We start from the raw sequence: 26,629 nt of genomic DNA, 5'->3' as shown, positions 1-26,629 counted from the left end.
AGGAAGCTTAATGTGGTTTCACTTTATCCATAACAAACTATATTATTATTATTATTATTATTATTATTATTGTTCTGGGAAACTCCAAGGAGTCGACAGACTCATCGAGGGAGGCCCTAACATCATGTCAAGAACAACTATTCAACATTCACACAGTATCTATCATACCTTGCCTTGAACTCATTCACGGTCGTAGCACCCACAACAGACTCTGGAAGCTTATTCCACTCATTTACCACTCTCCAAGTAAAGAACCTAGCTCTAACACCCTTGTCAACCACGCTCTTACCCAGCTTCCATGCATGGCCCCTAGTCCTCCCACCACCAGTCATATTTTGAAAAATATCTTCTGGATCAATCTTATAAAAACCCTTCAGTAATTTGAATGTCTCAATCATATCACCCCCTCCTTCGCCTATCGTCCAATTTCTGCAACCCACAAATCTTCAACCTATTCTCATAAGGTTCATTCCACAGACCTGCTATCATCTTGGTCACTCGTCTCTGGACCCTCTCCACTTCCTCCCCATCACGAAGAAACCCTGGTGCCCATAGCTGGGCACAGAAGTCCAGATGGGGTCTTATCAAGGCTCGATACAGAGGAACAACAACTTGTTCGTCTCTGCATGTTAAAGTATTTTTCAGAAGCCAAGTGATTTGGTGAGCTGTTTTAGTTACTTTTGCAATGTGCCCCCTAAACTTCAACTCCCTATCCACCAACACTCCCAAATCCCTGGCCTCATCAATCTCCTGGAGTATGGTTCCACCAATGCGATATACTGCTGCTATTCTTTTCACTCCAAAGTGCATAACCTTACACTTTGCCACATTAAATTGACATCCATTTTTCCTAGCCCAGTCCTCCAAACTATCCAACTCATCCTGTAAAATTTTGACATCCTGTGCACTCACAATTGCTCTACCCAACTTTGCATCATCAGCAAACAAGTGAACACTTCCTCTCAGATCCTTTCCAATATCACTGATGAACAAATTGAAAAGCAGTGGTCCAAGAACAGAGCCCTGTGGCACTCCACTAGTTACAAGACGTCTTTTAGAATCCACTCCTGAATAAACCACTCTTTGATATCTCTCCTTCAACCACCCTCTTATCCATCTCACCAACCCTATATCTATACCCATCTGCTCCAGTTTACTGATTAGGGTTCCATGTGGTATCCTATCAAAGGTCTTGGCAAGGTCCAGTAGTATCACTGTAAACCCATTACCCCTATCCAGTTCAGCCGTCATAGTACACTATGACAGTCAGTCCTGAAAGAAGGTTTCTTTTTTTTTTTTTTTTTTTTTTTTTTTTTCTTTCATAAAGAGTTCTTCTCACTATTTTATGGTAATCCACACATGAAAAGATGTTCAATCAGTTTACATAAATTTATAGTCACATGTCAGAAGGAAAGATAATGAAAAACCATCTTGTGATCATAAAAGAAAACAATGCGAATGCTCTCTTCTATTCAATTCCAGCACCTCTGCAAATGATGCATTTTAAAATTCAATGCTGGGGTGTTGCTAAAGACCTGAAGGCTCGGTTACAAGAGACGATGAAATGCATCGGCAATTTAGCCTCAAGGAACAAAACAGATGCTCGTTATGAGGGACTAATTATTCAAACACTGATTGGGTAGAATAGAAATCTCATGATAAGAACAAAGAGGAATTTATTGGACACTGTTGTGAGACAACTTTCTCAAGCAGCATGTGTTAGATTTGTTCGTAGCATCAAGAGCCTCCCTTAAAAATATAACTATTTTACCGTCGGCTGACACTCTAGTGTCAGAAGCTAATTAGATTGTTCAATTAATGATTGTTCACTTTACTAAGATATATCAACCAGGTATATGTAACATGATGCACACTACTACTACTGCATTGGATGAAGAGATGGAGATGCATGAGAATGAAGTGGAAAAGATGTTGCATAACTTGGATACAAATTTGGCAATAGGGACAGATGGAATATCAAAATGTATGCTAAAGGAATGTTCAGCTGAATTGGCTAGGCCTTTCACGTTTGTATAAGTAAAGGTTTATTGCTTTCCATATAATTTTTCATTATATGGAAAGCAGGGAGAGAACACAGAGGCATTCATGAGTAGTAGAGAGCTATCCTTCGGTCTCGGATCAGGGATATGATATGACAGGAATAGAAAGAACGAATGATAGGTTCGTTGTACCAGGGTAGTGCAAAAACTGATGTCTGACTCCAGTTTATCATTATCTCTGGTATGGCGATGAAGATTTTTTGAAAAGTTGGTAAGAACTCACATAGAAATGGATAGACAGACAAGACTCTGCAAGGAACAGCATAGGTTTACTAAAGAAAGGTCACATTTTAGCAATTTGCTCACATTTTATAATAATGTTGTGGCTGAGTTGGATAGAGGAAATAGATACTCTATGATAATGTTGGATTTTGCTGAAGCATTTGATAGAATACTACATGAAAGACTGATGCATAAACTGGAGAATATGGGATTGGAATATAAACCTTCCTTTACTTGAATAAGTGGCTAGATGACACACACAGACATATCAAAAAAGTGGTATATGGTGGGTGTGACTAGCGGAATACCTCAGAGTTTGGTCCTTGGGCCATTGTTGTACAACCTATACATTAATGATATTAGGGAGAGTCTAACAGGAGATATGCAATTGTTTGCTGATGATGCAAAGATAGGCAGGACAATCAAGGATGCTAATGATATCCAGCACTTACAGAATGATTCGAATAGGCTGGAAATTTGGGCAAATAAAAATGGCTATTAGTTTAATGGTAGTAAATCTAAAGTTATACATTTTGGCATGATGAGATTTCCAGCGCATATCATATTATCAGGATTATGCTACAAAAAATTAATGAGGCTAGGGATCTTGGCCTAATGGTAAATAGGAATTTGAAGTTAAAAGGTCAAATAGCAAAAACTGCAAATATAACTCATTGAATAATTGTGATGGTGAAGCAAACCATGACATCCCAAAAATTTGAGAGAGTCATCTTAAAATCAATTCCTACACAACAGTAATACTTCTTTTATACATCAGAGGGTGCCAAATTAGGACTTTGAATCTTTTGTCCTTTATAATTTGAATGTTGCACTTACTCATTGTTATGTGGAAACTAGCATGTCTCTTGTTCTTCTCTAGTATACTGGTTTGAAATCTAGCAAAATATAAGCCAGTTAATAAATATCCTTTTATAACTGAGTTTTGTTTGGTATTTTAATACTGTTAAAATAAATTATGAATAACAGTGGATGTGAAAACCTCCAAATTATACTCTTTATAAAATACAAAATACTTAATAGCTCTTAAAAATACTTGTATTTGTAGGGAGCTCTTAAAAGGCATCACCCCAAATATGAGAACAGTACTCAATGAATGAATATATATGCGATGGGTACAATGTTGGGATGCAGAGTATACAATTAATGGAGAAATTTTGAAGGAGGTGGAGGAGATAAGAGGTCTGGGAGTGATGGTGGAGAGAGAGAGAGAGAGACTTGAAGTGTAGGGGTCACGTTGCTAAAATTGTAAGAACATCCCAAGAGATTATGACAAAAATTAGAAGGACATTGACATGCAGAAGCAAAGAGGCTATGGATCCCCTGTATAAAGCTTTAATCAGGCCACATATGGACTACTACGTACAGATTTGGTCACCTGGTTTTCAGGGAGATGAGGATGTACTGGAGAAGGTCAAGAGAAGATTTACTTAGGGAGAAATGGAATTTCTCATAAGTTAGGTCTATGGAATGTCATATATGAGGAGAAATTGAAAGAATGCAACTTGCAGAGCCTCATAAATAAAAAAAGATGGGATATGATTGAGACAGATTAATGCAGAGAAGATATTTCATACAGTAAAGGGTGGCAAGGGTAGAAATAAAGGCCATACAAGGAAGCTGTATAAGAATGGTGTGAGCAAGGAAGCGAGAAGGTTCTTGGTGTGGAGAGAGTGACTGGTGAGTGGAATGCATTGCCTGAAAGTGTGGTGAGTACAGAAACTGTCAATGGGTTTAAGGCATAGATCAATAATCTTTTGGTATGAGAGAGTATAGACCTCCTGCGATGAGTCCTTTGACTGCATGAAGTTCAGACTTTAGTCAAATAATAATAATAACGTTTTTTAATGACAAGGTTTATTATCATACAGAATATTTATATATATACAAAACACATTATGATATATTCTGCAGTACAAAGATTCAGTACAAAATGCAGAGTACATTAAGTTTTTTATAAATATACATTTTTTTTAACTAGCTAAATATTTATCCATAGTATTTATGTATGCATGAGCACAAATGTACACACACAATTCACTATGCAATTCGATAACAATAATAATGGAATAATTTTATATAAATATACATACTTTTCTGTGCATTTTGTCACTTGTATTTATATTTCAATTTTTTTTATATATATTATATACTTAATACAGATATTTTACAACATACAATTTAATAATAATGATAGTAATAATAATTTGATATCAATATCAACGTTCATTTGCTAAAATACAAGGTATCTACATATATACTATTAAAACATTGTTACATTTTTTATCACAACAAAAATTAAGTATACAAATTACTGAGCACATTTGTTTTTGATAAACTTGTTTGTTTGTTTGGGTGGCATTACTGCTGTCTTCCTCAAAGCTTATCTGGGGAAGATAATAGATGGCTTCGTGGTTTTGTTTCAGCACACATCACAAGCCAGGTGTGTGAATTTAACTGTTTATAGGCATGTGCTTGGAAACATATATGAAGATACTGTATATATATATAAAGATATACACACACACACACACACACACACACACACACACACACACACACACACACACATGCATATACATGCCAATGAGACATACCAACTAATATGACTCAATCATATTTTCTTTTATTTATGAGGCTCTGCAAGTTGCATTCTTTCAATTTCCCCTCATATATGACATTCCATTGACCTGACTCAGGTAGAAATTAGGGAAACCTAACTTAAGAGAAATTCCATTTCTCTGTACTACTTTCCAACAGAATGGTTATTCCAAGAAAGCAATTAATAAATTACTTATAAATCCTCTCCCATGCCATAGTGAAGACACAATAGTATAAAAGGTCATATTTCTCTAACATATATCAGCTCTGTTTCACCATTAGCCAAAGTTCTTAAGAAATACAACATACATCAAGACGTTATTTACTCCCCTTCCTAAACTCCATTCTTTACTGAGCTAACCCAAACCAAGGCATGACAACCTTAAATATCCCAGCATCTACCAGATCTGGTGTAACTGTGATAAACCATATTTTGGCAAGACTGAGAAGTCCATTGAGTTATGTATTGAAGAACACAAGATGGATGTTACATACAGCAGAACATGGGCTAGTGCTCTGTCAAACCATGTTCTGTTTTCTGCTAACACTAATGAAGAAAACCTAATTCATTCAGTTCTATAGGACAGATCAAATAATGGTTTTCATCGCTACGATGAACTAGAAAGAAGGATAATGGAATCTAAAGAAATCATCCTTAATCCTATACAACTTAATAACAATCTTAGTTATAACCTATCAGACTGTCATTGTGTTGCTATCCAACTTTGGTGTTCACGAAATTCTGAATGCATGCACACACCCAACAATGAGGTTATCCAGAGAACAGTATTACCCATCCAAGCTAACAATTTTGTCAAGAGATGGAAAAAGAAACTGCTATTTTAACAGAAGAGTCTGTCATTTAACTTCAGAAACTGGGCTGTCAACTTTCTATCTAGACATACATTACATGTGATTATGGATGGATCTTTACCCTCACAATCTGTTATGTTCATGTGTATCCTTAATTCATGGGGGAAAAAAAAATCATAGGGGACATTGAAAAAGAAAATAATCGAAATTACACTGTGATCTGAATTTCCAGAAGATAAACAACCTTCTCAGTATACTTATAAAGGTCACTGGTGAGGAAGAGATCTTGAGTATGCAGAGAGTGGTTAGAATTATGTAGCAAGCATGTGAACAACAATGTTGCAAGGTCACTGGCTGGCATAAGTTGGATAAATTAAGTCACCCATAATAATTACTTGCTTAGTAACCATCAGGATAATTTTTTTGGCAATGCATTTCATTATTGCCAGCAGCTGAACCACCAGGTCTGTATCAATGCCCACCATATATTTTATCATGTTAGCCAAGACTACATACCAGATAGCCTCAAACTCACTGCTACATAATAAATTTAGTTTAATCCTTTATCCAAGTGTGTATAATGCATAACATTATACATATCTGCAAGGAGATGTGTTTTGCATTATGGGACATACTAGGATAGGAGTGTTGTTAGCTTGGTCCACCTTTGCTACAAGTTGCCCGGCGTTGTACTACCTTACCCTGGTAGGGTAGAACAACACCATATTCAGTCCTGAAAATATTTTCAGGCGCAAACTTTGTTTGCTCACACTTGGATAAAGGATTAAACTAAATTTATTATAGTCTAACCAAATGAAAAATAAACTTTCAACATCACTGCTACCTAGGAAATTTTTATAGCCTTCATGACTTTCAACCCTAACTGGACACAAATTCATTCATTCATTTCATATGGTGATTCAACGGCTGTGAGCCCTTTTACGGGAAGGTATGGCACCACCTCAATCCTCCCATTTTTATCTGGGCTCAGGACCGGCATACTGGACAATTCAGATCTATGGCTGGTCTTAAGTATTCCTGACTGTATCCGTATGTGCTCAGGACCGGTTTGCCTGCTTGTGGGATGAAAAACCCCAGATCAACTGATGGACACAAATCATCTGATATCGGTAGTACTCTCCTACCCTTCCTCTTCTATTTTCATAAAGATACTATACCCTTCACATTCAATTCAAGTTAATACATCGGATAGTCAAGTTTCACTATTACCAAAAATCTTACCAAAACACATTCATCAAGACAACAAACTTTACCCCTCTGTTTGATACCTTTCAACATCACTGCTACATAAGAAATTTTTATAACCTTCATGACTTTCAACCCTAACTGGACACAAATTCATTCATTCATTTCGTATGGTGATTCAACGGCCATGAGCCCTTTTACGGGGAGGTATGGCACCACCTCAATCCGCCCATTCACCAAAACACATTCATCAAGACAACAAACTTGATCCCTCTGTTTGATACCTCAATTGTGTGTAGACATAAGTTACATCCTGGCATTTTTTGTATACTTCAATCTACAGTATGCTTGGTCCAGTTGGGTAACTCCTTTTTCATCATCCACAGATACACTCAAAATAGTCTGAACAGTATAAATTTCCAATATTAATTTATGTAGTATTCATTTCGGAATTTGTGGCTGAATATCATCTACTGCAGCTGACTTTCCACATTTCAGGTTTTTGATGGCATTTGTATGAGGGAGGGGGGGATGAGGAGTTGACCTATTAATTCCTTGACTAGATGATAACTGGAGCTGTCAAGCAGTATGTTTTCCATCTTAGCCAGATCATAAATTCTTGAGGAGTGAGCATAATGCAGAAGTAGTCTTTTTAACTATGCCCGCAGACCATGAAGTGACTAATTTAAGTAGTTCTACTGTTGTCAGAGACTAGTTGATTCATTTTTTGGAGTTGTTCAGTTTCAAATAACAGTAGCACTACCTTTATAAGCTCCTGATTTGCTTTTAAAGATTTCACAGCTACTAATTAAATTTTGGTGAGGTAGGTAGTTACTGTTTCAGTATTAATCAAAATGTTAGCTAGTTCTAATGATATTTTATTAGATATACTAGTTGGAAAAACCTTATACTTCTCTCAAAATAAAATCCAATTTCTTAAACATCCTCGGTGAATAGCAAAGTTTTGGCCTTTACTAGGTAGCAAGAGTTCATCTTTGTTTAGGACATGGCTTGAAAGGTTTATCATATGATTGTTCATTGAAGGTAGTTGGCTGCTCCAGTTATCACATATTTGTAGTTGATGGCTACTGTTAATCCTTGTTTGTAGTTGGTTGCTCAGATTATCACAGCTTGTGGTGTGCTGTTTTCAAAATCATTCAATGATAAGAAATTTAAATTTTTCAGTTGGATGATTAAATCTTATCAATGTTTCAATTTAAGAAATCTGGCTTTAACTTTGTTTCCGGTATATGAATAGCTTGGTCGCTAAAGGGCTACAAAGTGCTTAATGTTGGTAAAGTGCTCAGTAAAAGGTAAGTGCTATTCATCATCATCATCATAAAATTCCTGACATGTACCCTGAAGAGATGTACAGGATATGATAGTACTACATGAAACCTTGTTCGTTCAGTATCCAGGTAGATACCTAACAGGGTGCACCATGAGAAGGTGAGGATTGGGCATTAAGTCAGAAGCCCTTGTCAGTTTTCTGTATTTCTTTAAAGGCTATGTGGAGGTCTCCTCTCTGTTATACAGCTTTGACCCTTAAGCACCCCTCATTTATTAGAAAGTGCTATTTTATGTAATAATTGGCACTACTGCATGCATTTTAGTATGTTAGTTATTTCTGATAACTTAGTTTGATTGCATGATTACTGACCTTGTAGATTTGTTACTAACTTTATTATTTATTGAATTTTTGAATCTTGCCTTGAACAGAACACACAATGGCAGTATGCACAAGGTCAACGAGGCAAGCTATGAGTAGTACAAAAATCAAGCAGAGTTAGTGATGTCAATTTCTCATAAATGGTTCTCGTGATTGCAAGTGTGAGTGGCGAAATGCGAAAGATGTATTTGTGGAGAAACTGAACAGGAGACAAGAAAAAGTATGGATTTGCAGAAACCGCGATATTTTGTTATACAACAACTTAATGAATGCAAAACAGACTGAAGGAATGAAAGGCAGTGTAAATGAAAGAAACAGAACGAATTCTAGTTGACTGAGGGAGTGAAAGAACGCAAGAATGAAGTTATGAAAGGAAGTATGAATGAGGAAACAGAAATAAGGTGCAGCAGAATGAGAGACAGTAAGACTATGGGAGCAACAGAGAGTGAAATTGCCAGAATGAAAGATTTAAAGAAAGTTATTCAAACTGAAAAATGAAATGAGGAATATGTGGAGTAATGTTGGTCACCAGCATTTGAAGGGGGGGGGGGGGGGAAGGGTAAGTGACTTTGGAGAGGATGCAGAGATGGATAACAAAAATGATATTAAAACCGTACAATCAATATCCTCATAATCAACGTTGTACAACACTGATTATGAGGATAGACTGAGGACATGTAGACTGCAGAGTTTGGCCGATAGAAGGCAAAGGGGAATATGATCGAGACATTTAAGCTGTTGAAAGGTTATCGTATTAATAATGAAAAGATTTTTCATATGTTAGAACAAGGGAAAGGAGAAAAAATCAAGGGCCATCACTAGAAGTTGCAAAAGAAGGTGTGAGTAAAAGGGTAAGAAGTAAGTTTTTGTGTGGAGTAGCAGGAGCATGGAATACATTGCCTTGAAAGGGTGGTGAATGTGAAGACTGTGGATTTGTTTAAGGAGTGGTATGATACTTTGTTGACTAGTGTTGACCTCCTATGATGAGTCTTGTTACCCCCTAGAGGTAAGGGAAAAAAAAAATAATAATAATAATGAACTATCAACACATATGGCCTTTCTACTCCATATACTTCAGCATGTAGGTCAATACATCATGATCACCGTCACTAATTGTGACTTTCACAACAACTCAAATTCTCCTTTATTCTTATGAGTTTTTTCTTCTTCTCAGTGTCTGGATAATTTAAGTCATCCGTAATGATTACTCATTTAGTACCCAAGAAAGTAATTTAGCGATGCATTCCACTGTCCTCAGTAACTGAACTGCTAGTTCTGCAAAACTCCACCATATTTCATTCTTTTAGCCTGCACTTTGTCATTGGTGTATAGATATGTCCCACCCACCCCGACTTTTTTTTTTTTGTATACTTACATCTGAATTATTCTTACCTCAGTCAGTCACATTTCTCCCCCCCCACCACCACACACACATTTCAAAAGTCTATACTGAAAATGTACGGTTTTCCTCTTCCATCTGATTAAAAACATAGTAAAGATATGAATGTCAATCACAGTTTGGCTGTCACATCAAAGCTGTATAACTGAGAGTAAACCTCCACATAACCTTTAAAGGAATGCAGAAAACCAACCAGGGCTTCTGACCTAATGTCCAATCCTCACCTTCTTATTTTGCACCCTGTGAGGTATCTACCTGGATACTGAACAAACAAGGATGGGCTGGCAATATGGGATTTAGCTGACCAAATTGCATTCTTATTGGCTTAAACCAAAACATAAAATGATTGTACAACATGACAGAATTTCATGCGGCTGGGGAGTTGCTTGGATAAACAAGGTCCTCGTTGTTTTCACCAGGGAACCAGGTCAAATAGCAAAAAGTCAGCTACTAGAACAAATCCTAAAATGCACACAAACTCAAAATCACCAGAGTTCAAGATCGGTACTATCAACATAAGAAGTCTGAGTGGCAAAGAAATGGAATTGTGAAAAGAAATGGAAATGCTATCTGTGGAATTGGATAAGTACCAGATCAACATAATAGGGGTGACTGAAACAAAAAAAAAAAAAAATACCTGGTGAGATCTTTCTGAGCAATAAATACAAAATGTTATAGTCAGGCAAGGTAATCAAGGAAAAGAAGGAGTAGCCATAGTATTCAATACTAAATATGAGATCGATCTTCTTGAATGGCAGGCAGTCTCAAATAGTAATGTGGGCAAATATCAGAATGGAGAACTGGACAATGAGACTTATTTGTACCTATGGTCACATAGAAGATACTACTAAGGTAGAAGTGGAAGAATTTTTTGAGGCTTTAGAGAAAGCAACTGAGACAATGAAAAAGGAAAAGTTGGTCCTTGTTGTAGATCTAAATAGCAAAGTACGAAATATTGTCAGATATAAAAAATATTTTGGGAAATTTGGAGAAAATAGCAAAGCTAATAATAATGGCAAACACCTGTTCGATTATTGCTCAGGACATGAACTGGTTATTACTAACACCATATTCCAACATAAAAATGTGCACAAATTCACATGGAGAGAAGAGCCAAGGAATAAGAAAAGTCTCATTGACTATGTTATTGTCGATAGTGATGTTTTCTCTCTGGTGCAGGACAACAGAGTGTACAGAGGATTTGAAATTGGAACTGATCACCATTTAGTGTTGAGTAGGATAAAAAAGAATTTCATATTGAAAAGAAGAACATGTAAGAAAGTTCTAAAGTGAATAAAAGTTGAACAGCTCTCAGATGTGAAATGTAGATTAAATACACAAATATTATTCAAGGAAAAAATGTTTGAGAACAGGAACCAAACCTTGGAGATTCAGTGGCAAGCCCTGAAGAAAACACTGATTGATTGATTTAGCCAGAGAGCCATGTGGCGAGGTTGTCTGCAAGGATAGAAAAATCAGAACTCCATGGTGGACACAGGAAGTTAAAGAGGCAGTGAAGGAAAAGAAGAAAGCATATCAAACGTTCCTGTCAAATAAATAAGCTTGTGCTCTTAGAGAATACAGACACAAATGCAAGAAAGCTAAACACTGTGTAAAACTAGCTAAATAAAAGTCTTGGGAAGACTTTGGTAAGAACATAGAAAATAAATATCACGATGGTGGCAAGATATTCTGGGGCTGTTGAAGAAGCTTAGAAATGGAGGAACGAGTGCTGTAAAGTGATTTAGAGATGATAAAAGTGACATGAAAATGGGAGAAAAAGATATCCTTGAAGTATGGAGTAATTACTTCGAAAAATTGCTAAATGAAACAAGCAGTGATAGCAGAGTGGTAAAAACACTCAACAGGCATACAGTCAGGAATACATATCCATACTTGAAGTAGAAAAAGCCATCAAAGTCTTGAAATGTGGAAAGGCAGCAGGAGTAGATGATATTCGAAAAGAAATGCTGAAGTATGGTGGTATAAGTCTCACAGTGGCTGCACTGCATAGTTCAGAAAGCCTGATGATTGGAATAGAGCTCTCGTAGTACCCATATATAAAACGGGAAATAAAACTGAATGAGAATTACAGAGGTATTTCCCTACCGAGCGTTCCAGGCAAGAAGCTGGATTCAGGCCAAAGAGAGGCTGTCATGATCAGATCTTCACTTTACGACAAATAGTTGAGAAAGCATGGGAATAAAACAAAGATCTATATTTAAGTTTTGTCGATCTGGAAAAGGCATATGACAAAGTACCAAGAGAGAGGCTATTCAATAGCTACAGTTACATGGTGTCAATGGGGCATTATATCAAGCAATACATAGTCTTTATTTGAGTTGTAAGTCAGCAGTTTAGAATTGAAGGAAGTACAGGAAGATGGTTTAATGTTAAATCTGGTGTGAGACAAGGATGTACATTATCCAATCTGTTATTCATTATCTATATGGATCATGTTATGAAGGAAAGTGATATTAAACCTGATATCAAAATTGCAAATGTGAACGTCAGCTCTTTGCTTTATGCGGACGATGTTATACTTCTAAATAAATTCGCTACAAGTCTGCAAAATTCCCTGACTAATTTGAATAACTGTTGTAATAGATATGGTATGAAGGTCAGCAGTAAAAAGACAAAGACAATGAAAATAGGCAGAATCGTTGAAAATGTCAACTGCGTTGTGAACGGAGAACCTGTGGAACCTGTAAAACATTTCAGCTACTTAGGCACGATTTTTTAGTGAAGATGGTAAATTAAATATGGAAATAGACAACAGAATCAATAAAGCTGGTATGGTAGGAAGTCAACTAAATAAATTTAGTTCAACTGAACTAAAAATAGATAATATGGAATAAGAGAGAAATTAGTCAGAACACTAAATTAGCTGTATACAAGACAGTGTTTAAACCAGTTTTAACTTATGGATCTGAGAGCTGGGTCAGAAGTAAATCACTTGACCAAAGACTAGCGACTGCAAATATGCGAGTCCTTAGAAAGATTAGAGGCATGAACAGATGGCATTAATGGCAATATCATATTAAAAACGAGGATATTAAGAAAGAACTTGACATTGTCAGCATCCAAGAATGCATTAGCAGAGCAAATCTCAGGTGGTATGGTCACTTAAATAAAATGAGCAAGAAATGATTAGCAAAACAAGTGTTCTCTGCCAGGTTGGCAGGAAAACGACCCAGAGGAAGACCAAGATATAGGTGCATTGATACTGTGCAAAGTGCCTTAGACGATAGAAATATAAGATCTGATAATGTTGGAGTCTTGATAAGTAACAGACTAATTTGGAGGAAAATTCTAGATAGGAGGTTAGTAATGATGTAAGTTTTTCATGTAGTACTATCATATCCTGTACACCCCTTGAGGGTACATGGCAGGAATTTGATGATGATGATGATACTTATTTAGTAGGATCTCACCTGTTTTTGTCTTCTTTATCTCAGTAATGCCTATTATATTCCACATGGTACTTTTGCAGTTCTTCTGCAAGTTTGATTTCTTTTTCATTAATACACCTTGATGGTAGATAAGGATCTGAAATTTAGAGGACATATTGCCAAAATTGTGTGGACAACACAGTGAATTCTAGCAATGGGAGGACACTAACTTGTATAGGGTGTCCCAAAATTCATGCAAGAAGTAATTTTGATAGAAAACACAGGTTTTTAATTAAAAATTGTAATTTCCTATTGATTCATAAAGTATACAGTATAGGGTTATGCATGGAATAGTATATCGGGTAAATTGCCTCCACAGCTTTGCTGGCACATACGCACTTTTTTGCCGAAATTTTTCATGACCGTTTTCCATAAATGTGGCTGAATTTCATTGATACAGCGCTCGATTTCCTCCTTCAAGGCTTGGTTGGTTGTGGGCTTGTTGGCATAAACCTTAGACTACAAAAAACCCCAAAGAAAAAAGTCCAATGGCGTTAAGTCACATGATCTGGGCGGCCAATTCTGATCACCAAAACAGAAAATTACATGACCAGGAAATGACTCATGCAGTAATTGAATTGTTTCTAGGGCTGTATGGCATGTGGCACCGTCTTGTTGAAACCACATGTCATCCACATCCATATCTTGAACAAAAAACTGGGTTACCATGTCGCAATAGCAAGCACCATTAACTGTTATTGCCTTACCAGCCACATTTTCGAAGAAGAATTGACCGATGATGCCTCCAGCCCAAAATCTGCACCAAACAGTGACACGTTGTGGATGCATTTGTTTCTCAACAATCACTCGTGGATTTTCTGAACCCCAAATGCAACAATTTTGTCGATTAACGAAGCCATCAAGATGAAAACGAGCCTCATCGATGAAGATGATTTTGTTCGAAAAATAAGCATCCACTTGTTGTTGCTCAACAATGAAAATGCGTCATTCTTTCATGTAGCGCTCCATTTTTAATAACCCTGAACTGTCAGCTGTCACACTGTCTTTTTTTTTCTTGTTGGGAACACTTTACCGCACAAATGGTGCTAAATTTAAATCTTGCGTGAATTTTGGGTGATTAGGCCACATATACTGTGCACAGATTTGGTAACCTGGTTTTCAAAAGGATGAAGAGACATTGGAGAGAGTCTTGAGGCAATTTACCAAAATAGTTTCTGATCTCTGGAATGTTGAATATGAAGAAAGATTGAGACAAGGCAATTTGCAGAGTCTAGTGGATAAGAGGAAGAAAGGTGGTATGATAGAGACATACTAGTTAGTAAAGGGTTGTTATAGGATCAACATTGAAGAGGTTTTTCATAAAATGATGGAAGAATGAAGAGAACATGAAGACATCCCTGGAAGCTATATAAGCAGGGTGTTAGCAAGGTAGTAAGAAATAGGTTTTTTTTTTTGCATGGAGTGTTGTGAATGATTAGAATGCATTGCCTGAGAGCATGTCTGCAGCAAATTTGAATGTGTTTAAGGTACATTATGAGACCTCTTAAATGAGTCTGTGACTTCGTGGTGGTCTTAGGATAATAATAATATCATCTAATATTAACAAGATTTGAGACAAATGACTTTTTATGCCTTGATTAATTTCAATGTTTCCTTTAATTTATTATTGTTATTATGATTATGTGATGACACCTCCAGGGAGTCCAAAGACTCATCGAGGGACAGTTTGCCAACAGCATCAAACGACTGATTCCCTTCCAACTACTAACTGGCCTCAAACTTGCTTAACTTTTTGCTGAGCCATTAGTAGCAGAGGCTCTGCCAATCGACCAACTATTATCTAATTTTATTAATTTTTAAATTTTCTAAACTTTGTAGGGTGTGTATTAAATGTAATTGATGAAAAACAAGAGTATCTTACTCTATGATTTATCAAAGCTTTTCGATCTATAAAGGATAAATGCATCTCCAATTTAAATTCTCATCTTTTATCAGTAATTTAGAACTATCTATATATAATTCCATGTCTAAAATCACTTTTCTTTGTAATACTTCTAAGTTTTTTATTCCACTTTTACTGTACATTTTATAACTCATACTTAATAAGCTAATTCCTCTATAATTTCCAAAGTTCATCTTTATCTTATTTCTGAAATACAGATATAACTAACAAATCTGATGGTACTTCACATTTCCTCCAAGAACTATTTATTACCTTTAAGAATCTTTGATATAAATATTATCCACCATACTTTCAAAGTTCTGCATTTATGCCATCTAATCTAAGTGCTTGTCTAATTTTTCATACCTTTACTTCTTTTAGTTCTTCCAATCTAATCAGTTCTATATCTGTATTGATTTATTATATACATATACGAGTTCTCGGCCTAACAATGAAAAAACGAATTTATAATTTCAAAATTATTTTTATTTTCCAACATAATCTCCCTTAGGACTAATATATTCATTCCAGATGCTCTAGTGCCATTATCCTGTCCCTGAGTGGTTCCCAGTAAAATCTGCAAAATACCTCTCTACAGCTGCAATCACCTCTTGATTCCTAGAAAAACACTGACCAGCAAGGAAGAGTTTTAGTTTTGGGAAGAGATAGAACTTACTCAGAGGAAGCCAAATCTGGAGAATAGGGTGGAAGTTCCAACAATTCATAGTGCAGATCCCTTAATTTTCTCATTGCCAAAACGCATTTGTGAGCAGGTGCATTGTATTGATGAAAGATGTTTTTTTCTTCTGCAAACTGGGTCTTTTCTCACGAATTTTTTCATCTAGTCTGGTTAAAAGATTGGAATAATACTCCCCGGATATTGTTTTAAACTTTTTTATTACCTTTTCAAGATAATTAATAAACAAAATGCCTTTGGCCTCCCAAAACACCAATGCCATGACCTTTCCTGCTGATGGAACTGACTTTGTCTTCTTTGGTGCTGAACAACCACCTTCTGTCCACTGTTTGGATTCTGGCGTGTAATGTTGAATCCAAGACTCATCAATAGTAATAAATCGATGCACAAAATCCGTTTTATTCTTGTTAAAAGCGTCAAGCACTGTTCAGAGATTTTCATGCGAGTGCGTTTTTGATCTGCTATGAGCAAGTGCAGCACCCCATCTTGCACAAAGCTTTTTCATATGCAATTCTTCAAGAAAATATATCCTGCACTTTCTTGTGAAATGCCTATATTCTCAGCAATTTTGCACACTTTGACTTGCCGGTCATCGAATACCATATCATGCACTGGATTAATGATTTCTGGTGTTGTTACACTTTTTGGACATCCTTCACGTGAATCATCTTCAAGCCTGGTACAGCCACATTTAAACTCGGCAGCTCATTTCTTAATTGTCAAAAATGAAGGAGAAGGGTGCCCATAAACTTTTATGATCTTCAAATGAATTTCTTTTGGTGTTAAACCTTCTTTTACGAAGAATTTTATAACCGCACGATACTCGATTTTATCCATTTCAAGGGATACAGACAACACTTTTGCTTCAGACAACTGTATAAAACTACTTGATAGAATGGCTGGCAATTTCACATAGATGCTTATGACAGATGTATCAACTTAGAAATAAAAAAATCTTGCTGATAGTGTTGCCATCTATGGTCGAGGCAGAGAACTTTTCAGACCACCCTTGTATATTATGATCATTTTCTATTAAATAATTCTTATAGTGGTCTTTTATACGTGCATCTGTAGCACAATTGTAAGAACGATGGTATATTGCATCTTCAACTGCAAAAGGCCTAAGTCTGATTCTCGTCGTGATGGGAAGAATCTTTATATGTTTTTTTCAACTGAAGGCGAGTTAGCCAATCTCATACAGAGGCAGCAGGGTTATTTTCCTTTGGAAACTTGGGTTTTTCATCCTGCATACAGACAAATCGGCCTTCAAGATATGTAATTTTACAGACAAAAAAAAAAAAATACTAGTGGTGGTGGTGGTGGGCAGTTGATGGCATTGGTGTAATATTGGAGACAGAGTTGTAGAGTAGGTGCCCTCCATTGACGAGTCTGTGGACTTCTTGAAGGTGTCACGAAATAATAACAATAAGAAGAAGTTTATCCATTTCAAGGGATACAGACAACACTTTTGCTTCAGACAGCTGTATAAAACTACTTGATGGAATGGCTGGCAATTTCACATAGATGCTTATGACAGATGTATCAACTTAGAAAAAAAAAAATCTTGCTGATAGTGTTGCCATCTATGGTATATTATGATCATTTTCTATTAAATAATTCTTATAGTGGTCTTTTATACGTGCATCTGTAGCACAATTGTAAGAACGATGGTATATTGCATCTTCAACTGGAAAAGGCCTATGTCTGATTCTCATCGTGATGGGAAGAATCTTTATATGTTTTTTTCAACTGAAGGCGAGTTAGCCAATCTCATACAGAGGTAGCAGGGTTATTTTCCTTTGGAAACTTGGGTTTTTCATCCTGCATACAGACAAATCAGCCTTCAAGATATGTAATTTTACAGACAAAAAAAAAAAAAAATACTAGTGGTGGTGGTGGTGGGCAGTTGATGGCATTGGTGTAATGTTGGAGACAGAATTGTAGAGTAGGTGCCATCCATTGACGAGTCTGTGGACTTCTTGAAGGTGTCACGAAATAATAACAATAAGAAGAACACTATGAATTTCATATCTGATGTTTCTTTTGTATTATATTGATGTGGTGTACATGTTTTCATTATTTAATTTTCTGAATATTTCACCAGTTGTTTGTCAAATATAATTTTGTTCTTATCATTCATTACTAAATCATTTCCAAAAATCTTGGTGTGCCTTCTTTTACTATGGTTTTAACTACTTTTCCTCTTGTATATTTCTTCTATGTTCATTATTTTTGAAAGAGTGATCTACATGCTAATTGTGTTTCTTTTATTGCATTTTTGCCATCTTTGTTTCATACTTTTAATGGTTCTCTTCGTAATATTTATTTTTCCTTCCATGTACTTTGGAGTGTGCCTTATGAATTATCTTTATTCAAGTTTTCCCATGCTTCATCAATATCTTCATTTATTTTGGCTTCAGCACACTGTTAATCCACAGTAATGTAATATTCTAATAAATTTCTTCTTGTAATAAATACATTTTTTAAACTTGCTCTATTTCTTTTTATTTTCTTATTATTTTTCTCCACTTCTTAGCATTTCTATTTTAACAACAAGCAAATGATGGTACAAAAAAAAAAAAAAAAATCATTTCCTCCATAAATATGTTCTTATCTGCTGCCCCCTATAAGGGGGCTAGTTTAAGATAATTATTTAGTTTTCCATTTATGAATTAAAATGGCCATTCCATTGGATGTTCTGATATGTTGGTCTACTCCAATATATAAAAATATCGAAGATCTTATTTAAAATTACTTTAAAAACAATAAATTGAACATTCTTTTTCTCATGTATCAAATTGTGTTCCAAAATAAATATATCTGAATGACTAAGATTTTCAAAGCATCTTACTGCAACGTCAACAGAAATAAGTCACTTAGAAAGAATACATCCAGCAAAGGCTATGTCTCAGGCATAAATATTTCGAAATCGTTTAAAATCAAAACTGATAAATACAGTATCTCCTTACTTTAGAATGGAATAGGTTATAAACAGTTCTCTCTTAGGCCACCATATTCTAAAAATATTAAGAAACGAAATCGGTGTGAAATATATATTTATAGCATATTACGCAAAGATGCGTACCTTTCATATCCCTACCGTTGTCATCGGTAGCCATTTCCTCAGATTATCCTCTAACACAGATCTTCTAAGTCCAAAATAAAGCTTACATCAAACAGAAATCCGAAGTGCAACATGAAATTTTTATATATATATTTATATAGATATATTATATATATCTATACTTCCTTTACTAATTATAATGAACATACAGCTTGAAAGCTTTCATTCATCCATATGCATAACAAAAAATGATGCATGCAAAATCCAAATAACGAGAGCAAAGCCATCTAGTGATACTTCGCAACTCAAAACTTAGTACAGTACTAAGAAATTACACGAAGAAAACAATATATAGAAAGTTTTTTTACCTTGGGTGTACTATTCGTTAAAGATACTATGAATTTTTATAAACTTAGTTTTAATCCTTTTTTCCCCCTGAAGTCAGCAAACAAGCAAGTAAGCTAAGTTTGAAAAACAAAAGAGGAACGTTACATACAGCAGAACACGGGCAAGTGCTCCTGAAGTATTAGTATTTTCAGGTCTGAGGCAAATCGTGGTAAAGGTGGTATAAGCTCTGATCACTTGCCTATGTATCCCATAATACAAAGCACATATTCTTACGGACATGTATAATGCTATGGGAAGTGTCACTACCCAGATCGGTGTCGACCTTTATTGAGGTGCTGTTTAAGTAAAGACCGCTCTAAAAATTAGTGACCACTCCCTACGAGTGACAGTAGGGAGTGGTCTCAACTCAGCGTTGTTCCACTCAGTGACAGGCTCATCCCGTCACCGAGAACTTCTCAGTGTTGGCTCTACTCAGTGGTAGGCTCACCCCACCACCAGACAGAGCTATAATCTCAGCAGTGGCCCCACTCAGACACAGGCAAAAACATATCCCAAGCAGAGCCTCTCATACCTCAAGGAAAAGGACCACTTCTGTGCAAAAGCACATCAGTGGGAGCCATATCAAGAGGTGGTGATAACAAGGTTGAAGTAATGCAGAACTTATATTTAGATATACAAGTTGTCACTTGTCACAAGGTGCTTTGACCTTATTAAATAAAAATCTCCGGATGAGAGAAAGGTGTTGAAAGTTTTTTACCTTGGGAGTACTATACGTTAAGGATACCAGGAATTTTTATAAACTTGGTTTTAATCCTTTTTTTCCAAGTAAGCAAACAAGCAGGTAAGCTAAGTTTGAGGCAATTCGTGCCCACTGACGAGACCTCAATAAAAGTTGAAACCGTTCTGAGTAGTGACCCTTCCCATAATACATAGCATTATACATATCCGCAAGGATATGTGCTTTGTATTATGGGATACTTAGGCAATTGATCAGAGCAAATGCCACGTTTATCACGAGCTACCTCAGTCGTGAAAATGGCGCAAACTTAGCTTACTAGCGAAAAAAAAAAAAAAGGATTAAAACCAAGTTTATAAAAGTGTTTGGTAGCTTTAACACACACACACACACACACACACACACACATATATATATATATATATATAACACTGATTGATTAAACGATAATACAATAAATCCACTTTTTTCACAGAGAAAGTACACGTGTCTCCTTTAGTCCAATCTAACTTTTTGAAGACAATTGAGGCAGCTAGTCGCCATATTTCACGTATTTGTTGATTGTGAGCGACAATAAATGAAAACTTTTTAGAAGGGTATGAGAGAAAATGTCAGTCATCGACAATAGCAATTCTACAGTCAATTTGTCTTGACATGCCGGGTAAAAAACACTAGTGTCTGATGGTAGGAGGAGCAAATTTACTTGCACATCCCATAGATCGACTAACTCGGGAAATGATAGAAGAAAGGATTAGAAAAAATTCGTCTAGTCGACAACATGAATAGATGGTCTTTCTTTTTCAATGTCACACTAAACTCGATATGATTCATTTCTTAAATTAGGAACCCATAATCTCCTCTGCATCTAAAAAAGACTAGATGTGCTTTTCCATTTAAGTTATTATTTCTTACCTGTGCAATTCCTAGCTCTCCAATGTGATGCGTGGCATAACTGTTTTTAGATCCCTTGGCAAATAGTATCTATATGCCTTTATATAGTGCGATAGTTTTGATAATTGGTACTATATCCTGCAAGTAGCACCCTTCTGATATACAAGCTTTGACAACTGCATCCTTCTCTCACAGACTCACACCAGCCACTATTTCATAGAGTGCATAGTTTCTGCTCTGTGTCTTTTCTACAAGTAATTTATTTCGTTTTGTTCTTCAGAAATGACTAAATCTATTAGCACATTCTCATCAAACCGATAAAACTCATGAACACTTGCTAGTCAGCATTCATTCTCTCACTGCAAATTCCCAAACTTACCAAAAGATGTGAAAGGGGATGAGGGAAAAACTACTATGTGTGTGTGTGTGTGTGTGTGTGTGTGTAGGAGTGAAATTTTTTTTTTAAAAAAAAAAAGAATATTAATTTCACTATTGGCTTTCCACTTTCTCGTTGCTTGCGTCATTCAGCACTAGATGGCCTTGGAATCATTCTTTGTGTGTGTGTGTGTGTGTGTGTGTGTGTGTGTGTGTGTGTGTGTGTGTGTGTGTGTGTGTGTGTGTGTGTGTGTGTGTGTGTGTGTGTGTGTGTGTGTGTGTGTGTGTGTGTGTGTGTGTGTGTGTGTGTGTGTGTGTGTGTGTGTGTGTGTGTGTGTGTGTGTGTGTGTGTGTGTGTGTGTGTGTGTGTGTGTGTGTGTGTGTGTGTGTGTGTGTGTGTGTGTTGAAGAACAAAAGAGGAACGTTACATACAGAGCAGGCTTTACCGACGGTGCAAGACGTGCATTTGCACGGGATGACAAAGCGGCAAAATATGCTACTGCACGGGTCGGAAAAATTCCTAGGGGCGGCTCTGGTTACATACGGCTGAACACAGGCTAGTGCTCTGTCAAACCACAATTCTGTCTTTTGCTAACACTAATGAAGAAAACCTAATACATTCAGTACTAACCGGATAGATCAAATAATAGCTTTCGTTGCTACGACGAACTAGAAAGAAGGGTAATGGAATCTAAAGAAATCATCCTTGATCCTATACATCTTAATAACAATATTAGTTCTAACCTATCAGAGTGTCATTATATTGCTATCCAACTTTAGCATTCACGAGATTCTGAATTCATGCGCACACCCAACAACTAGGTTATCCAGAGAACCGTTTTAAATGTCCAAACGCCAACGCTTTATTTACTGAGCTGCGTATGCTAAGGCTTTGTTTGTTTAGAGTTTATTCCTTCAAGTTTTTTGCTTAGTTTTCTCTTTTTATGCACCTGAATAAGTCTGTTAAAAGACAAAACTAGTTGTTCTAATAAACTATATTTTACCCCCCCCATCCTCAGTGTCCAGTTATTTAATTTAAAAAAAAAACGGAACATGTCCCTCCACTGAGTAAACCAGTCATGCCACATTTTTGTCTTATAAGACGCGCGTTTTTTTAGCTAAAATTTATCTGAAAATCAAGATGCGTCTTATAAATCGATGCGTCTTACAGTGCTTCCTATACATCGATGTGTTTTTTATGTATGCTTGTCGGTAATGAGTGATCAGTTTGAATAGTTGCACAGTCGTTAACGGTCACGCATTTATACTAGTAATCAAAAGATTATTATATTTAAATTTTTTTTTTATAACTCATGGATTCTACGAAGCACAGATATAGTTATACGATTGCATTTAAGCGTAGTTTAGTTGAATACGCCAAAAAAAAAAAAAAAAAGACAATTGGCAGTAGAGGGCACTTTGGTCATACACCTTCAGAAAAAATATTACGAACTTAAAGGAAATAAGAGCAGCAATGAATAGAAGATATTCTAAAAAACATAATCTCCACATTAAACTGAAAAAATGGCCAGGAATTGAAAATGAATTAAAAACTTAGATAATGAATCAAAGAAGATTGGGTTGCTGCGTTTCTACAAAAATGACTATTCAAAGAGCAAAACTATTGGCAACAGAAGGAGATATCATCGACTTTACAGGGCCACCATCGTGGTGCGTTAGAATTATAAAAGGAAATTATTTATGGATGCGGGCAAACACGAAAATACCACACAAAAAAAAAAAAACCAGACAAATTCGAAAATAAAACTACCGAATTTCACAGATTCATAAAAATAGCTAGAAAACAAGACAATGTTGAACTTCAAAAGAGAACTTATTTAAATGAAGTGTCGCTGACTTTTGATGTGCCCTCGAACAAGAGACTGTTGACTCCAAAGTAATATATATATATATATATATATATATTTTATTTATTTATTTGCAAACGCAACATGTTTCGTTGAGATTGAATTCATCAGGCGTTAAGAACATAGAAAGATATTACAAGACACTGAAACAAACATTGAGACACTCTAAAGCTACAATTATAAAGTTATGATATTCGACTGTAAATTGCAGTTATTATGAACTTGTGCTATAGTCCGTGTTAAAATTCTATTGTTGTACACTTGTGCGTGTGTGGAGCCACGCGATCTCCAGTATCTGATAGTAGAGCTGAAAGAGTCAGGCAAATTATAGCTGCGATTATTGTTCGTATGAAGAGGGTCCAATGTGATTTATTTTGACTCTGCAATGCGGCGGTCTACCTCATCATGGCAAATATGTAGGTTTGAAGTTGTTGTCCAATTTACTTCATGTTAGCGGCTTTCGTTGTTCGTGTTTATTGAGAACAGGACATGGCCTGATAGGGCAGTTGCTCTGGTTCTCTTATAAGCAATGTCTCTCTGGCGTTCCTCGAGACGTAGGAGGATAGATTTCTCCGTTTGACCATAGTAAGGTTTTCCGCACTCACATGTGACTTTGTATACATCTGGGAATTGTAGAAGGTTGTGAGATTGATTATAGTTTCTGAAACTTCATCTTATTTTTGGAAGAGTCGAGAAGCACGTTTGTATGTTGAATTTCTTTAAGATTCTACTCAGTTTTTTAGATAGTGTGCTGATATATGGCAAAGAGATATAACCTTTGGAGTCGTTCTATGTCTTTCGTTGCTACGTTGATGGTGGGATAATTGTTTGTTGATACTTTTTAAAAAGTAGACATTGCTTTTAAAGGTCCATTTAAGATGTTGCAGTTCTTTTTTTAGTTCTTCTTCATCTGACAGTATAGATCTTGCACGATTCGCAAGAGTTGATATAATACCCAACTTTTGCGCTGGATGGTGATGTGAGGACGCATGCAGATATCTGTCCGTGTGTGTTGGCTTTCTAAATATAGAGACTTTTATTGATTCATTCAAGAAAACAGAGGGAACTATTTTCTTCAATCTCCATGGTCAATTTTATATTCTGATGGAGGTTGTTTAAATGGTTGAGAAACCTGTGAAGATTCTCAATACCATGCTCCCATATGAGGAATATATCGTCCACATATCTAAACCAAATTCTTGGTTTTAAACTAAAAGAGTAGATTGCGTTTTGTTCAAAATCCTCGAAAAAAATGTTGACTAATATAGGAGAGAGGGGCTTCCCATAGCTAATCCTTTGACCTGTTTATATGGTTTACGTTCGAATTCAAAATAGCCAGAGTTTACACAGTGAGATAGTAGAGAGAACATTTTATTTGAAATCTTGTTCTTTAAAATATGGAGAACTTGTTGTGTCGGAATGTTGGTAAAGAGTGCTACCGCATCAAAGTTCACCAAGATGTCAGAAGATTTGAGTTTAAAGTCTTTGATTTTAGAGACAAAATCTGTTGAGTTTTTAATATAAGAAGAATATTTTCCCGCATTAGCTTTTAACGATGACGCGAGATATTTAGATAATCTGTAGGTGGGTGAGTCTATGCTGTCTACTAAAGGTCTCAGTGGATAGCTTTCTTTATGTACCTTAGGGAGACCATAAATCCTTGGAATCAGTGGGTGTAAAGAACGGATGGAAAGCTGTGTATTTCGTTGAATTTCTGTGGTCTTTTGTAGGAGATTATTGGTTCTATTGTGTATTTCGTGGAATTTCTGTGGTCTTTTGTAGGAGATTATTGGTTCTATTGTGTATTTCTCTTGTTGGATCCCTCTCAATTTCCGAATAACTATCTGACTCTAACAATGTTAAGATTTTTTCTCGGTAGTCTGTTTTATCTAGAACTACAGTTGCATTCCCGTTATCAGCTTTTAAGATGACGATATCCTTGTTAATCCGTAGATTTTTAATTGCAAGTCTCTCACCAGGGGATATATTATCAGAAGGAGGTTTTGCATTGTTGATTGTAATTGCTTCTATGCGAAGTAAACTCGCTTCTGCGGTAGAAAGTAGCGAAGCTGCTTTCTCCACCTTAGTTAAAAGTAGTTCTTTGGGAATGCATTTTGGTGCCAATACAAAATTAAGACCCTTTCCGAGAATTTGTTCTTCATCGGGACTTAGGACGTATGACGATTTGTTAATCAGCAAATTTTAAGTCTGTTATAACAATTATTTAGAGTAGACCGTTCTTGTGTTGACTTGAGTAAGTTGAGCTTTCTGATGAGCTTGTGTTTGTTTAAGTTTTGAGATCGTAATGCGCGGTGTGTACTTAATTCTTTAATAAATTCAAAGACTCAAAGTCTAAGCAAGCTGCTAATTGGTTTTCTAATGATGTTTTTTCTGTGAAAAGAAAAGATAAATTGCGTTTTGTATCGCAAATCCTCTCCGTTAAAAGATCTAGTTTCGCTTTAGTGTAAATTCGGTGCGTTCTTTCTGTAGTAATGACTTCTTTAAATTGTAGGAACTTCGGAATAATTGAGGAAAACTTACATTTTTTCAAGAAGATAAGTCTGTTAATATTAATTCTAATGCTGTTGAGTGTCTTCTGATATGCTTTCGTAAGTGCACAATTACCCTCGTCAGAAGCGAAATGATGATTACTATTATTAACTCGAAGTTGGAATATGTTTATATAAAAAGTGAACATATCCCAACTCCGATTTAATATTAGTAGTCATATATATATATATATATATATATATATATACATATATGGAACAAAACTGCCACCTTTTTTAATTTTTAAAACAAAAACAACTCCAAAAAAGCACTTCTGAGAGGCGTTTACCTTCATATTCATCTGAAAGGATGAATGTGTGAGGAAGGGATGACGTTATTGACAAAAACGGTGTGGTCCAGAGATTCTGGCTGTCTACGTTCAGAAACCGGCTTTCTTAGTATAGGTGGCTGTTTAGACCATCAAACCGAAGCTGTTAGAATGAAGTTCGCAAAATGAATACAACAATATCTGCAACCTCAGAAAGTCTGGTCTCACCTCTAAGCCTCCATCAACCTTCATATATATCAATAAAGAACCTATTTAGAGGATTTATGAGGGAAACATTGGGCAGCTGGTTGCAATCTCCAAATTTTGAGGTAACATCTATACGTAAGAGAAAGAAGGCCAGAATTTTGCAGTGTGCAAATTGGTAAAGAGTTAATGGACTGAAGTGAAACCCATAATTTTAAAATCTTTTCAAAAGTGTGGCATTGGTAATTCACTTGATGGTATAGATAATGACTTGTAATTTCAAGA

General features: G+C 36.0%; 1 protein-coding gene across 2 annotated transcripts in view; it reads right to left on the bottom strand.

The window, feature by feature from the left end:
- The window catches only part of LOC150096497 (ubiquitin domain-containing protein UBFD1-like), a 205,522-nt gene extending 186,030 nt beyond the window's left edge, over window positions 1-19,492 (bottom strand). Inside the window, exon 1 of one of the 2 annotated variants that reach the window (XM_090408183.1) lies at window positions 19,473-19,492. Coding sequence is in view for 1 of the 2 variants with exons in the window: in XM_090408182.1 (XP_090264308.1) it covers window positions 19,126-19,159 (34 nt within the window). In the remaining variant the exon portion in view is untranslated. Of the gene's footprint in view, window positions 1-19,125; window positions 19,345-19,472 lie in introns of those variants that run through there. The other variant, XM_090408182.1, reaches the window with a different exon arrangement.
- Window positions 19,493-26,629: the final 7,137 nt, after the last annotated feature.

This window comes from Typopeltis vanoorti, chromosome 18, assembly GCF_054136105.1.
Source record: "Typopeltis vanoorti isolate ZY-2024b chromosome 18, IOZ_Tvanoo_1.0, whole genome shotgun sequence".
NCBI classification, from domain to species: domain Eukaryota; kingdom Metazoa; phylum Arthropoda; class Arachnida; order Uropygi; family Thelyphonidae; genus Typopeltis; species Typopeltis vanoorti.
Note: the sequence above shows the minus strand (reverse complement) of the source record. Positions and strands in the feature narration are given on the sequence as shown.